Here is a 16,244-nt window from a genome sequence, read left to right on the forward strand (position 1 = left end):
AATAGTTTAAATTATACCTCAAATCATGTGACTTGTTGAAGACTGGTAGGCTGTTGCCTCTATAATCAGTCATGCTGACAAATTTTTGCTTTGACGATGATTAAAAGTAAAAAAAAATACAATTGGTGAGGCTAAGAGTGAAGACAATGTTTTCATATGATGTAAACTAACACAAGTATTTAAAAACTCCTGGAAAAGTCTTTGAATTCTGTTTGTAGTTGCTGTGCAGTTGTGCACAGTATCATGATCATTGTGATCGAGAAACTGTTTTCTCAGGGAAACAGTCATAGCAGTGCATGCCCTGTGGCCCCAGCAGATGGGCTGATACTGTGCCACACCTCGGTCGGTTCAAGCAATGGGGAAATATTATTCTCTACACACTCAAGTGTGTGTGACTTGAGTGAGGGATGAGAAGGAGATGAGAGCATGTCACTCCAATTACAAAGCCGTTCATGATGAGATTCTTGGAACACCTGGTGTTACTAACTTGAAAATCAGAAATCACTCCCCTGAGGTCCTTTGAAAACTTTTAACATTCTTCAAGATTTCTTTACGCATCACTGATGTGACAGTGAATGGCCAAATGCAATGCCTGATGGGACCTCTGGAAATACAATTTGTATGATGTTTTTTTTTTTTTTTTGCCAATGAAACCTCTTTGTGGAATCTGTAATACTGCACTGTAAAGTTACACAGATGAGAGATTGCCCACTGTCCTGTTAACCTGTAGCACTCTAGTAGCATTTTGTACGATAATATTATTAAATTGAGCACAGCAATAGGGTCCCAGAGGTAGAATTTTCAGCAGTCTTTGCTCCATTCTTCAGAATCATTTAATCAATACGCTGCTTTGTTGCTTAAGTAACATTTTTATTATTCATTATCAATGTTGAAAAGAGTTGCACTGCTTAATATTTTTGTGGAAAGAGTGATACATTTTTAGAATTCTTTGATGGATAGAATTTTTTTTTGAAAAATAAACTTGAATAATTTAATGCATCCTTGCTTAATCAAAGTATTAATTTCTTTCAAACTAACCCCAATAACCCCACAGTAGTTTATATTTTTTCATTAGTGTATATTTAACTTTTTCAGAATAGAATGCCAGCATAATGCTTGTTACATACTATTTTTATAGGGAGTTTAAATTGCAGTATGCTAAGCTGCAAAATAACCATGTTGTGTCTCAACTTTAACATAACTATAGTAATTGCAAGTATCAAGGATGAGATTATGGTTGACCTTGCTACTGCTTTAATCATCACATTGGAAATGGTGGATTGCATTTAATTGGAAATACATTATTCCATGTAGTGCATTCTGAATAATTTCTGCACAGAGTATACAGGTGCTGGTCATATAATTAGAATATCATCAAAAAGTTGATGATATTCTGACACCTGTATATTATATTCCTTCATTACACACAGACTGATATATTTCAAATGATTATTTCCTTTAATTTTGATGATTATAACTGACAACTAAGGAAAATCCCAAATTCAGTATCTCAGAAAATTTGAATATTACTTAAGACCAATACAAAGAAAGGATTTTTAGAAATCTTGGGCAACTGAAAAGTACTGGTAAAGTACTGGTAGCTTTTCACTCTGTGCAGGTGCCAAGTCCTGTTGGAAAATGAAATCTGCATCTCCATAACGTTGGTCAGCAGCAGGAAGCATGAAGTGTTCTAAAACTTCATGTTATACGGCTGTGTTGACCTTTGACCTCAGAAATCACAGTGGACCAACACCAGCAGATGACATGGCAAACCGCAAACCATCACTGACTGTGGAAAGTTTACACTGGACCTCAAGAACATTGACTGTGTGCCTCTCCTCTTTTCTTCCTGACCCTGATTTCCAAAGGAAATGCAAAATTTACTTTTTATAAGAGAACATAACTTTGGATGATTCAGCAGCAGTCCATTCCTTTTTTAAGTGAGAAGCTTCTGACCCTGTCTGTTGTTCAAGAGTGGCTTGACACAAGAAATGTGACAGCTGAAACCCATGTGTTGCATACGTCTGTGCGTAGTTGTTCTTGAAGCACTGACTCCAGCTGCAGTCCACTCTTTGTGAATCTCCCCACATTTTTGAATGGGTTTTGTTTCACAATCCTCTCCAGAGTGCAGTTATCCCTATTGCTTGTACACTTTCTTTCTACCACATCTTTTCCTTCCCTTCGCCTCTCTATTAATGTGCTTGGACACAGAGCTCTGTGAACAGCCAGACTCTTTTGCAATGACCTTTTGTGTCTTGCCCTTCTAGTGCAAGGTGTTAATGGTCATCTTTTGGACAACTGTCAAGTCATGCAGTTTTCCCCATGATTGTGTAGCCTACAGAATTAGACTGAGAGACCATTTAAAGGCCTTTGCAGGTGTTTTGAGTTATGATTAGAGTGTGGCACCAAGTGTCTTCAATATTGAACCTTTTCACAAAATTAACATTTTCTGAGATACTGAATTTGGGATTTTCCATAGTTGTCAGTTATAATCATCAAAATTAAAAGAAATAAGCATTTGAAATATATCACTCTGTGTGTAATGAATGAATATAATATACACGTTTCACTTTTTGAACGGAATAAGTGAAATAAAACAACTTTTTGATGATATTCTAATTATATAACCAGAACCTGTACATACTAAATACTATTTCATAAATTATAGGTAGTATGCCAGTCTGAATATGCCCTAGAATCCAAAAAGAGCTCACTCATCTCCTCTGATTCAACTTATATATACGGTACAGACCAAAAGTTTGGACACACCTTCTCATTCAAAGAGTTTTCTTTATTTTCATGACTATGAAAATTGTAGATTCCCACTGAAGGCATCAAAACTATGAATTAACACATGTGGAATTATATATGGAATTACATACATAACAAAAAAGTATGAAACAACTGAAAATATTGTAGGTTCTTCAAAGTAGCCACCTTTTGCTTTGATTACTGCTTTGCACACTCTTGGCTTCTCTTGATGAGCTTCAAGAGGTAGTCACCTGAAATGGTCTTCCAACAGTCTTGAATGAGTTCCCCGAGAGATGCTTAGCACTTGTTGGCCCTTTTGCCTTCTGTCTGCGGTCCAGCTCACCCCTAAACCATCTCGATTGGGTTCAGGTCCGGTGACTGTGGAGGCCAGGTCATCTGGCGCAGCACCCCATCACTCTCCTTCTTGGTCAAATAGCCCTAGATGCCTTCAGTGTGACTCTACAATTTTCATGAAAATAAAGAAAACTCTTTGAATGAGAAGGCGTGTCCAAACTTTTGGTCTGTACTATATATATATATATATATATATATATATATATATATATATATATATATATATATGTATATATATATATATATGAGTTCTCTGATAACAGGGTGAAATTATTTTTTTCATTCCTTCCCTCCCACACTGGTCATGCCCCCTTACTCTAGAGTGTTCCATCATTTCTCTATTTTACTTTCCAGTTATTAAAGCCGATGTTATTAAAAGAAGAGAGAAGCTAATCTATATTTGCATTCCCTCTATAGCAATTCATTAATATTATGACATTTACTGCGAGCTCTCTGAGTCTACCTGCTACCCTTTTCCTTCAGTGAAATGTTAATTTAAAGTTCTGTCTTTGTAATGGAATAAGAAATCCTCTCTGCGCTATCAAATTCGGTGCGGCGGGAACTGAATACTAATTCAGACTGGGGGAGTGTTTGGAGAAGGACCATCTTCTGTGCAGTGAGCAGAATTGGTTTTAAAGTCTGTTAATATGATGAGCTGTGTACTCTTATTAAGCTCAGTGATTGTTCAGGGGAGTTTCACTGGCTGTCTCTCCACTGTCCACTTAAATTACTGACTCTCTCTCTTTTCTCTCACTCTCTTTCTAGGCTACTCACGATGTGTACAAGGCACTTTGGCAGTGTTGTTGCACAGACCATTCGGACATACAAGACTGACCAGTTCCCATTACTTTTAATTGTCATGGGCAAACGGACATCAAATGAAGTTTTAAATGTTATATCAGGTAAAATATACTTCTAAATAAACTACAATTAAAATTATAGGTAACACTTCATCAGTCAAGACATTGGTAGACCTTATGTAATGCCTAGCAGATCAAAATCACAATTTCTTTTGTACAAAAAATGTATGCATTTAGCAGATGCTTTTATCCAAAGCGACTTACAGTATACACCCCAATACACACAAACACAGACACAGACACACACACACACTCACCAGCCACTTTATTAGGTACACAGGTTCAATTGCTTGGTAGCACAAATTGCTAATCAGCCAACCACATGGCAGCAACTCAATGCATGTAGACATCTAGATGTGGTGAAGACAGTTTGCTGAAGTTCAGACTGAGTATTAGAATGGGGAAGAAAGGGGATTTCAGTAACTTTGAACGTAGAATGGTTGTTGTTGCCAGATGGGCTGGTCTGAGTACTGCTGATCTACGTGGATTTTCACGCACAACCATCTCTAGGGTTTACAGAGAATGATCCGAAAAAGAGAAAATATCCAGTGAGCGGCAGTTGTGTGGACAGAAATGCCTTCTTAATGTCAGAGGTCAAAGGAGAATGGGCAAACTGGTTAGAGATGACAGAAAGGCAACAGTAACTCAAATAACCACTCATTACAACCAACCAAGGTATACAGAATACCATCTCTGAACACACAACACATTGAACCCTGAAGCAGATGGGCTACAGCAGCAGAAGACCACACCGGGTGCTGCTCCTGTCAGCTAAGAACAGGAGGCTACAATTCGCAACATTCAGATGGTATGGTCAGAATTTTACTCAAAGAACATGAAAGCATGGATCCATCCTGCCTTGTCTCAGTGGTTCAGGCTGATGGAGGTGGTGTAATGGTGTTTCATACACTTTGGTCCCCTTAGTACTAATTGAGCATCTTTTTAACATCACAGCCTACCTGAGTATTCTTGCTGACGATGTCCATCCCTTTATGACTACAGTGTACCCATCTTTTTCAACCCAAAGGCTGTGTTTATTTACAAGTTAGCAAACGCAAGGAAGTCTTACAGGGCATGATTTTATATATATATATATATATATATATATATATATATATAAAATTTTTTTTAATATAATTTGATTAAGGTCCGAACTTTGACCTGGTCATTGCAAATTTCTTCTTTAACCATTCTTTGGTGTAATGCCTTGTACTTGGGGTTGTTATCTTGCTGCATGACACATTTTCTCTTGAGATTCAGTTCTCGGACAGATGTCCTGATATTTTACTTTAGAAATTGCTGTTATGATTCAGAATTCATTGTTCCATCAATGATGGCAAGGCTTCTTGGCCCAGATGCAGCAAAACAGGCCCAAACCATGATACTACCACCACCATGTTTCACAGATGGGATATGGTTCTTCTGCTGGAATGCAGTGTTCTTTTCTCCAAATATAATGCTTCGCATTTAGACCAAAAAGTTCTATTTTGGTCTCATCCATCCACAAAACATTTCTCAGATAGCCCTCTGGTTTGTCCACATGATATTTAGCAACAAACTGTATATACATACACATTTCTTATATATATATATATATAGTTCCCTGCAAAAGTATTGGAACGGTAAAGACAAAATTGTTTGAAGTGGAGTCTGTAAATATGAGTAAAAGATGAATATGAGACAAAACTACAGAATGTCATGTTTTAATATTGGGTGATTTCAACACAAAGATATTTTACCAGCTAAGAAGATCAGCACTTTTAGAGTATCATCTCTCTATCTGATGTGAGCATAAGTATTGGAACAGTTGCCTCACAGGTCTTTCTAAGTGTTCAGATGTGTCCTGTTGCATTAATTCTTCAGCTATTAAAAGCAGGGAATGTCTTATCAGTTATATCCATTGCTTCTGCATTCTAAGTCTTGCATTCAATGATGACACACAAACCAGGATGAAGACGAGGAAGCTGACTCTGAAAGAGAAGCAAGCTATTTGGATGCTAAAAGAAAAGAGGAAGTCAGTTAGAACTATAGGAAAAACAAAGGGAACTGAGAAATCAAGAGAAATTGGAAACTACTGGTGATATCAGCAACCATCGATAACCTGATCATCTAAGAGAAAACAACAGTAGTTGATGACAGACAAATCATAAAAGTTGTGAAAATGAACCCTAAAATAAATGTCTGTAAAATGCCATAAACCTGGGGTGATGCTCTGTCAATCTACAATGCGCAGGAGAATTTGACACAGAATTACAGAAGCTGCACAACAAGATGCAAACCACTGATCAGCAACAGAAATAGAAAGGCAAGATTCTTCACAAATGTGAGCCAGTAGAGTTTTGTAACTGATTGATGGACCGATGAGACAAAGATTTAACCTTTATCTAAGTGATTGGAAAGCAAAAGTGTGGAGAGAAATAGGGAACTGCAAATTATCCTAAGCATACAACCTCATCTATAAAGCTTGATGGAGGTGGTGTCATGGCATGGTCATGCATACATGCATTTAGAACAGAACCTCTTAATTTTAATGATGACTTAATGTATGATGACAGTAGCAGAATTAATTTGAAAGGGTACAAAATCATCTTTGCTAACAATATATATATAAACAAATGCCACCAAACTCATTAAAAAGCACTTCATATTGGATCAGGACAATGACCCAAAATACCCTGAAAGTTCAATCAAGGACTTTATCAGGGCAAAGAAATGTAAAGTCTTAGATTGCCCAAATCATTCTCCAGATTTAAATCCAATTGAGATTTAAATTAATTTCACCAGCTGAAGAGGAGACTAAAGACAGAAATATTAAAATGTGACATTCATTGTGCTCCTTATGATTGACACATCAGGATCCTTTGCAACCTCACAGACTATTACTCGTCTTACTTGTAGAGTGATCTTTGTCGGTCGAACACACCTGGTGAGGATAACAGGGGTCTTGAATTTCCTCCATTTGTAAACAATCTGTTTGACTTCTGTTTTGTCAAGTCACCTTTATTTACATAAGATTGTGTCAAAGCAACTGAACACCATTAATAAGGAAAACAGTGTGTCAATAATGCAAAATGACAGTTAAAGGCAGTTCATCATTGAATTCAGTGATTTCATCATTCATCTCGGTTCAGTTTTATTAGTATCTGTGCAATTATTTCTAATCAATTCAATGATATCGCTGTAAATGAAGTGTTCCCAACTAAGCAAGCCAGAGGTGACAGCGGCAAGGAACCAAAATTCCCATTGGTTACAGAATGGAGAAAAAACCTTGGGAGAAACCAGGCTCAGTCGGGGGGCCAGTTCTCCTCTGACCAGACAAAACAAGCAGTTCAATTCCAGGCTGGTCTGGATGCGTACTGGATCCAGGTGACTGCAGTGACCCTCTGATCTGGATACAGACTGGATCTGGTGGCTACAGTGACCTCGGAATAAGACAGAAACAGACTAATATTAGCGTAGATGCCATGTGAAGGGTTCTGGTTTACCTAATTAATGCAGCCTAAAAATCTTTTCATGGTTTTGGATATTAGAAGCGTATTAGTGTGTTATGTGTAAGCCAGGTTAAAGAGATAGATATTTAATCTAGATTTAAACTGCAGGAGTGTGTCTGCCTCCCAAACAATGTTAGGTTGGTTATTCCAGAGTTTAGGTGCTAAATAGGAAAAGGATCTGCCGCCGGCAGTTGATTTTGATATTCTAGGTATTATCAAATTGCTTGAGTTTTGAGAACACATTGGACGTGGAGGACTATAATGTAGAAAGAGCTCACTTTTGTGGAGTCCAAACTCTTTAGAGATGGTTTTATAAACTTTTCTAGCCTAATGGGCAACAGTAACCCTTTCTTCGCAGTCTGCATCTCATTTTTTTGATTGAGCTCTCTTTGTCTACTTTCAGGACTTTTGATTCTGTTTTGGGTCATATTTATTAAATCTAGAACCCAAATTAAATCTGAACCCAAACTTTCAAGCAGCTCTCTCTGTGTGTGTGTGTATATATATATATATATATATATATATATATATATATATATATATCATTTTATTTCTTTATTTTGCTCCATAAAAATATTTTTCCCCCTAAAATTCTAAAACTACATTTTTAGGGTTACATTAGGTTCTATGGAATCTCTGGAGAGCCAAATTACTCAATTGACCTTTTGCAAATACCCGAATCCCTTAGTTACTTTTTCTGTGTACGACATACTTTTGGTACTGTACTTTTGCTACGAGTGTGTCAGCTTTGGCATTTTTTGTAAAAAAATTTTCTTGTGACCGATCGCTGTAGCTCCTCATTTTAAGCAGCATGTGAACCAACAATCTCTTCCTCTTTACTAGTTAAAGCTCAAAATAAATGTGAATGAATATCAGAAGGTATCTTGTTTCAACCATGAGTGTGTCAATACACACCATTTTTTCAAATTCAAGTCCTTCGACATTAATCTACTCTCCTGTCTGAAGTTAATATACTCTCCTGTCTGGTTTGTTTACCGAACAAAATGGCAGATTTGCCGTTATGATTGGTCATGAATAGCCTGCTCCTTGTGAAGGGTTAATTTAATTATTTGTAGTTTTATTTAACAATTTAACAAAAATTACTGGATTTAATTATGTGTATGTTTTATATTATTTAATTTATATAAAATATGTGTGTGTTTTAGGGCTGTTAAAAAAAAATCGAATTTCGAATATTCGCCAAAAAAAAAAATCCACTTTAGAATGCAAAAATGTGGCATTTAGATTTTAGGTCTACGTGGTGGTCTTTAGTGTTGCACGAAATGTGACGACAATGTAAGTGTCATTGCTTTTTAATGCTTTTGTTAGCCTATCCAGTTGAACCCACTAGATGTTGCGCTGCTACGTTGTTCATTCAATATATTGTGGAAAACGAGAGCATCAGTGTGGAGATGTTGTTTACGTCAAAACTGAAACCAAGCCATTCACACAGAACGGATATTTATCACATTTTTTATAGGGACATCTATCAGCGTTGCACTTGCTTCTCGCTCGAAATAGCGGCATGTTCGGAAAGCCTTGTAAAATTGATGTACGTTTTTAAAAAACATGTTTCAAGGCTTTATGGTGGTTTTTCTCCATCCCACTGTATCATGATTTTAAATGAAGAAAGTAGTCTACTTTTGTGATTGGTTTTCGGTCCTTTTTATTAAAGTAAACTTTTTCCTAATTAAGCAGCTTTATAAATTATATATGGTTTATAAACATTATTTTAAACATTATGCACTTCAAAGGTAGTAGTGTTATTTTGTTTGAAAGAAACGTGAATAAAATTATGCTCGATGTGCCCTCTTGAGGCCTCAGGAGAGAAGCCAAAAGCTTTTTTCCCCCTAAATGAAATTATGCCTTTTTAATTAGAATATAATTCAAATTTTGATTATATAAATCGAAAATTTTTATTTAGTTTTTCAGTCATTTTGACACCCTAGTGTGTTTGTATATGTATATACATATAATATAAAATTAAATATTACTTAACAATATTGAACAAAACTAAACATTATTAAATATTTAAATAATTTTTAGACATTATTAGATTTGTTAATAAAAACATAGTTCTGATTTCATTAATTATAAAATCTCACAACAAATTGTATTTGTTTTGTATTGTGTTCCAAGTTGAATTTCTTTTTGGCATTAGTTTGCGTTCATAATAATTTTGAACATTTTAAGATTGCGTAGTGAAAGTATGATAAAACTGCAAAATCAGATAAGTCTGCTACAATCTGATTGTTGTTTATTTTTTGTATATGTGATGAAGCCAACACAACAGTGGATCCCATGGTGACACTCACGGGAGCCATGGAGATCTTTTCAGCACAGCAGCAAGAAGACATCAAAGATGAGGTGAGATAAAAAAAAAATAAAAAAAATTAGTATTTAAGGCCTCCTTGCTGTGCACCTGAAGCAAAACTAGTCAACTTAATTATTAAGCCACAAAAAGGGACATGTTGGGGCAGATGACCACTCATTGTCTGACTTATTAGAGTCGGCCTATCACACAGTGGTAAGAATAGACACTCCGGCTGCATCTGTGTGTTTGTCTGGGTTTCAGACAAACCATGGAAGAAAAAGCACAATTGACTGGCTGTGTAATGTAAGCTTGCGGTGGCCTTTGCTTGTGAAGTCGACACAAAGCTGGCAGGATATGAGTTTGGTGTGTCATGACTCATGACTGCCTGCAGTATGTGATTGTTTAAATCAATGCTAGGTCTGAAAACAAATGCGTTTACAAAGTGCTGAAACAAGATGTGTCCAACTGTTCAAGTGAACTGAAAGCTAGTGAATAATGTTTTTAAGTGGCATATCTGAAAGGTTATTCCTAGTAGTGGATCTCTGCGCTCTGTGGCAACTTTTAATAGGATATTACCTTCCTGCCTAATTAAAAACACTAGTTGCTAATGTTTTTGTTACAGGTCATGACGGGTCTGTCCACACTTCCTTGGATTGAGCTAATTAGTCATCTTTCTTCACCTGCATGTGTTAATGTTTGTGTCTGTGGTTTGGTGGGAAATATTCAGACAGCAAACACAGGTTTCTGTCCCCCTGCGGCACATTGACTCGATGATTTGATAAGTCATGACATTTCTTGCCTCGTCCCAGCATTCTCCTTTCTGTCCGCACCCCTGCGTGGGATGCTTTGAATAATTATTAATCACGAAAGCAACATAATTGTCATAATCCTTGCCATTGTCACACTGTGAGAATCTGCTAGACCCAATCTGCCCGGCCCAATTAATAAGTTCCTTTAAAACATTATTTTCGATTTGTATCTGTTCCATTAGGCTGTGAAATTTCTGCTTCCCTCAGTCAGAGCACTTGAATAACTCTGACATGGTGATGGGTTTCTGCTGGAAGTGTCTTGACGGTTTGCCCTTCGTGGTAGAAGTCGTGGCCTAATGGTTAGAGTCGGACTCGCAATCGAAAGGTTGTGAGTTCTAGTCTCTGGCAGGCAGGAATTGTGGGTGGGGGGAGTGCATGTACAGTGCTCTCTCCACCCTCAATACCATGACTTAGGTGCCCTTAAGCAAGGCATCGAACCCCCAACTGCTCCCCCGGCGCTGCAGCATAAATGGCTGCCCACTGCTCCGGGTGTGTGTTCACAGTGTGTGTGTGTGTGTGTGTGTGTGTGTGTTCACTGCTGTGTGTGTGCACTTCGGATGGGTTAAATGCAGAGCATTGAGCTAAAATGCATTGAGCTAAAATGTACTCAAATATAAAATGATGATATTTACTACCTAGGATTTGGTATTAATACACATTTCAATTGAAATTTGATTCACCGGCTTTGTGGTTCCACCTCTATGTCAGATTAATTTGATTTTATTTCAGTTATGTCTAAACTATGCAATTCAGTTTTGAAAGACTCGTTTAAAGGACTATCTCAAAAAGAGAAAATGTTTGTAAGAGTCATTTTTCATGAATTCAACTACAATGGTTGTGCTGAATGTTGTCATTCAACAAAAAGAACCAATTCATTAGATTAATATCTTCATGCATTGGATTACTCTGGTTGGATTAAATGTTTTTTTTTTTATTAGTTGGACTACTCTGGTTGAACTGCATGTTCCACATTCAGTAAAAGGAGGGAAAAAAAGACTACAGATTGTTCAGAAGGGACAAAATATTGTATTATTGACTTAGTTTTAAATTGAATATGTTGATTGAAGTGCAGCTAGGTGAACTGCTGGTGATTACAGCGTATTTCAAGTCATGGGTGTGATGCTCGAATCCAGACCCAATCCAGAATTTGTTGTTGTGCCACCACTAACCGTGTGCCATTTGAGGCAGTTTAGGTTTGCCCTTTAAAGTCCTTAACCGAAATGTCCTTGTGTGTGTGTGTGTGTGTGTGTCATCCTTGCCCTGTACAGTCAGGTGACTCATAGTGACCTGTGTGTGTCTGTCCATGTCTGTATGGGCAGACGTACACCCCTTACATACACTGTCTATATCAACAGGCAAACCCAGACAGCGAACACTCATCCACCAAGATCACACCAGCATTCCTTTGTGTTTGTAAGTGCCATGACCTGAGGTTGTGCAGTCAGGGGTAAAATAGTTATACACTTGCTCCATTAACTCTAGTACAGGTCACAGCACTGACTCACTGTATGTAGAGTGTAACAGAGAGAAGAAAAAAAAAACATGTGAGAAAGATTTCACACTCTTTACTCACCCTGTTTAAATATTTTTGTTTCTTTTTGACAAGCATTGAAGGAATGTTTTACTGTATTCATGTAGAAGGATGCAAACGGGGTAAATAGATAATCAGGTTGGACTACTTATACATTTGGTCATTAACTTTCCATTTAAAAATAATTTATATATTTGTCATTATACTTAGATATGCCACAATAATAATAATAATTATTAATATTATTTTATTAGTTTGCATGACAACAATGAATTATGATTTGCTACTTGATTTAGCTAGTAAGGGGCATCATTGAAATCATTTTATTGATCTTACTGTAACTGAGACTACATTTTATGACCATTTTGATGACCTGTAGTTGATGATGATTATTTTATTTTAATGTTTAGCTGTTTTCGATGTTTATTCTATTTTTCTATAAATTGTATGTTGTTTTAAATGTGTGTATCTTAATGATAACCAGTCAAAACACATACTTTTTTATTATTGTACTATAAAATGTATATGTACATAATTGTAAATTATATATTTGTACCGAAACACCTTAACATTATTTTATTTTAATTTACTTATTTGCAGTTTTATATGTAGTTCAGATGATGATCAGTAATACCCGCTGGAAAAAAATAGCTACCATTAATGTTATTTTTTTTTTAGTAAAAATTAAATGTAATTATTCTGTCATAATAAGTTTGTTTTCGACCATTTCATAAACCCAGTAAGATATGAGAGGCCATTACATTTTTAACCTTAAGAGGTTTTCATTGACATGCCTTGTATCTAACAAAGCTTATCTATGGCATATTCAGTGTAATTCACATGGCCTCTCATGACTATTTGCTTTAATTTAACAGTGGCTTTTGAAAGTCCTTTTGAAAGATTGTGCCTTTTACGAGCAGTTCTTCAAAAGCACGATGTGTTCGCCGCATAATTGTTCTTATTTCCAGCCCTCAGATAAAAGATTCAGTTGTTTGTAATCTCCGTTCACCTGAATTGTTTCAGTGTTCTGACTTTACGAATAGAGAACCACACACATCATCCTACAAGCTCTTCCTACACCACAACATGGTTTTCACACACTCTTTTAGAGCTTGTTTGAATAGAATTTGAGGATGTATCTCTCCTTTGATCAGCCTCTGTTCTCGATCCCTCCTTTCTCTCCTCAATCCTTCCTTTTCTTCTCCTCTGCTCTATGTAGTCACAACTCTTACACATTTCCACACAAAGTCCAGCCAGAAGAAAAGACCCTTAGTCTTAAAAGCGGCTGCAGACAATCGCACGAGCCTGACTGCACAAAAGCAACAGTAGTTATTCATAGTCTTCAGTCTCAGCAGGTAGACCTGCAGCTGGGTCTTAACATACAGGATCCACACACACACACACACACGCACACAATAATAAAAGAGTCTGTCCGTTGTATGTAGAGGAACTCCATGCATTCACTTCTATAAGATACTCTTTCAGTCGTCCTCAGTTAGAGTTCCGACAATACAATAGTATTCAGTATGTGGCCATTACTGCTGACAATGACGAGGAACCATCTCATACGTCAAAGATCCAGTGGGATTGTTATCTGAATAGACATACTCTTATTGGCTATCTGGTATTGGATGTAGATAATAGAAATATAATAATAGAAATAAATACTGAGACTACTAGAAATAGGCCTAATTAAATAATCAGCTGTATTATTTTTCCTAATTATATTATTTTGAAACATTATTATTATTATTATTATGTCTTTGATTTAACAAAATCTATACACAACGTTTTTTTTTGTATTTTGGATTCCACTGCATATAAAAAAGTAAATATTAATGTTCATATTCATTTCAGAAATTAAACATTGTTTTTCTAATCTTAGATGACTTTAGTTTTATTCAACTACTTTTTTTTTCAGGATGAACGTGAAGCCAGAGAAATGGTCAAGAGAGAACAGGATGAAGCTTATCGTTTGTCTCTGGAAGCTGACCGTAAAAAGGTTTGGCAGGATATTTAATTTCCTTTTTTGCTCAAATGTTTTGTTTTTATTCATTTAAAGTTGTTCATTTATTTATTTTAATTTAATTTAGATTTTAATTTAATTTAGAAGTAAAATGAAATATAAAGTTGTTGAATGTGTAAATGTCTTTTAATTTAATTTCTTTTAAATTTCTTAATTTCTTCATTTTCAGAGGGAAGCACAAGAGCGAGAAGAGGCAGAGCAAGTCCGTCAGGAGCGAATCAGGAAAGAGCAGGAGGAGGAACGAGAGGTGCGGTTTGATTGGAATTACACCGGTTTGGTGACCGTTTCAGTAACACAATTTAAATGTCAAGCTCAAGGGATGGTGAAACTAGGAAAATCTGAGAATGACCCTAAATAATTCACCTTGCCAAAGTTGCCTTATACAGGCCATGTAATCATGATCCGAACAGGAATTCACAGGAGTTTAGCTTCCTTGTTTTATTCTGTGTAGCGCTCAGTGAAGCTTTGTTTGTTTGTCAGATATGACTGATTTCCTGCATTATGTTACTATTACTTTGCGTTACCAGTTAGATCCAGTTAATTGTTTCAAAAGAGCCATTAAAGCTTTTGAGAAAATCTTAAATCTTTAAAACCTCTCTTTCTCATCCAATGAAGCAGAACAAATGAACACAAAAATGACACCTGTGCCCTAAACCCAAATTAAACCCTGACAGTTTCACTCATGTTGAAATGTAATGTTTCTAAATAGTCTAAACATGTCACTTAAATGGGTTTTCATGCCTCATACGATGACAAACAGCAGTGACACTCATAAAGCTTCATGTCCTGTTGTAACCACTCTCATCAAACACAGTTTACATTGTTACACAAATCACACACATATTTGTGATCTGCCTGCGTCCTGCAGTGTTTGCGCCATTTCCCCGTGAATTGTACGAGTTGTACAAAACGACAGGTGCATGTCAAGGCACTGACACTCTCACAAAGACAGCATCAAAAAGTGACACGCGAAGTTAAATATCACCTGTAGATGTAGGAGTAAGCAAATATACCCGTTCCCTATCAGCTGATCAGCAGAATACAATACCACCTTATTGACATTCAAATGTTTTACAGATGGTGTGGTCTAGTGCTCTTTCTAAAGAAAGTTTGCTGCATGAAGTGTACATGTTCATTTAGTATGCTTACAAGCTCCCCACACACTCTTTTTAATACGATATTTGCTCACCAAAAACACAAAAAGTCACCACAGCAGTGTCGCTGTTTATTCAGCAGTAAATACTGAGCGGACCTGCTCAGGTGAAACGGCTATATGAGGTAATTTGTCACTTTTAGGCTTCAACAAAAGCATGTTATTAGTTCAATCTCTTATTGCCATGGAACCATTCATGTCAGAACGTACTGTAGGCAACAGTATTGACACTCAAACATACGATACCCCACAGTAGCTCACTTTAGCTTCATTTAATGCTCGTCTTGGACAAAGCTTTTAATTTTGAGGCATATTGTGGAGAGGTAAACATAAAGACGGGCTGGAGGCAAAGTAATTGTGTCAGGTCTGTTTTCAGTGCTGTGTGTGAACTGTTAACTCAGCAGCCTTGTGTTTTAATGAGAGCTGGGTCTAAAGTTCTTCACCTGCTGTCTGTAATGAACCCAAGGGCAGAAGAGGATTGAAATACACACACGTTTATACTGATAAAATCACATGAGCTAAACTCGAAATGACCGTTGAATTATTATTATTATTATTTTTTCAATGTTTAAAGGTCACGCATTTGGATGTGAATATCCAAGCTGTGAAACGGGTGACACATCTTTGATTCCTGCACCTTGGATTCACACACAATCGTAATAAACCTCTTGCTCTTGAAGTGAAAGATTAGATTTTTCTGTGATTTTCAGCAGCTGTTACAGTTTGGATGCATGCGTGTATCTGTGAGTTTCTTCTTGTGCGTCATTTTTGTGACTGTGTGTGTGTGTGTGTGTGTGTGTGTAAGATGCTCTCCACCTGGAGTCTATCCAAGCTCACGCTCACCCTCGCACACGCCCAAACCACAGCACCTCGGTGGGTCTGTGGTGACAATGGGTGCACTGGAGGGAAACAATCAACAGAAGTGTATAGAGAAGTAGAAAGGGAAATGCTCTGT

At 36.7% G+C, this 16,244-nt stretch overlaps 1 protein-coding gene across 1 annotated transcript in view; it reads left to right on the forward strand.

Annotated features, from left to right (window-relative positions):
• LOC128018840 (FAS-associated factor 1) overlaps nt 1-16,244 on the forward strand; it is a 73,890-nt gene that overhangs the window by 45,598 nt on the left and 12,048 nt on the right. The window contains exons 14-17 of the mRNA XM_052604655.1: nt 3,871-4,007; nt 9,738-9,823; nt 14,032-14,112; nt 14,306-14,383. Of these exons, the coding sequence (XP_052460615.1) occupies nt 3,871-4,007; nt 9,738-9,823; nt 14,032-14,112; nt 14,306-14,383 (382 nt within the window). The remainder of the gene's footprint in view (nt 1-3,870; nt 4,008-9,737; nt 9,824-14,031; nt 14,113-14,305; nt 14,384-16,244) is intronic.

The sequence above is a fragment of the Carassius gibelio genome, chromosome A8 (assembly GCF_023724105.1).
Source record: "Carassius gibelio isolate Cgi1373 ecotype wild population from Czech Republic chromosome A8, carGib1.2-hapl.c, whole genome shotgun sequence".
NCBI classification, from domain to species: domain Eukaryota; kingdom Metazoa; phylum Chordata; class Actinopteri; order Cypriniformes; family Cyprinidae; genus Carassius; species Carassius gibelio.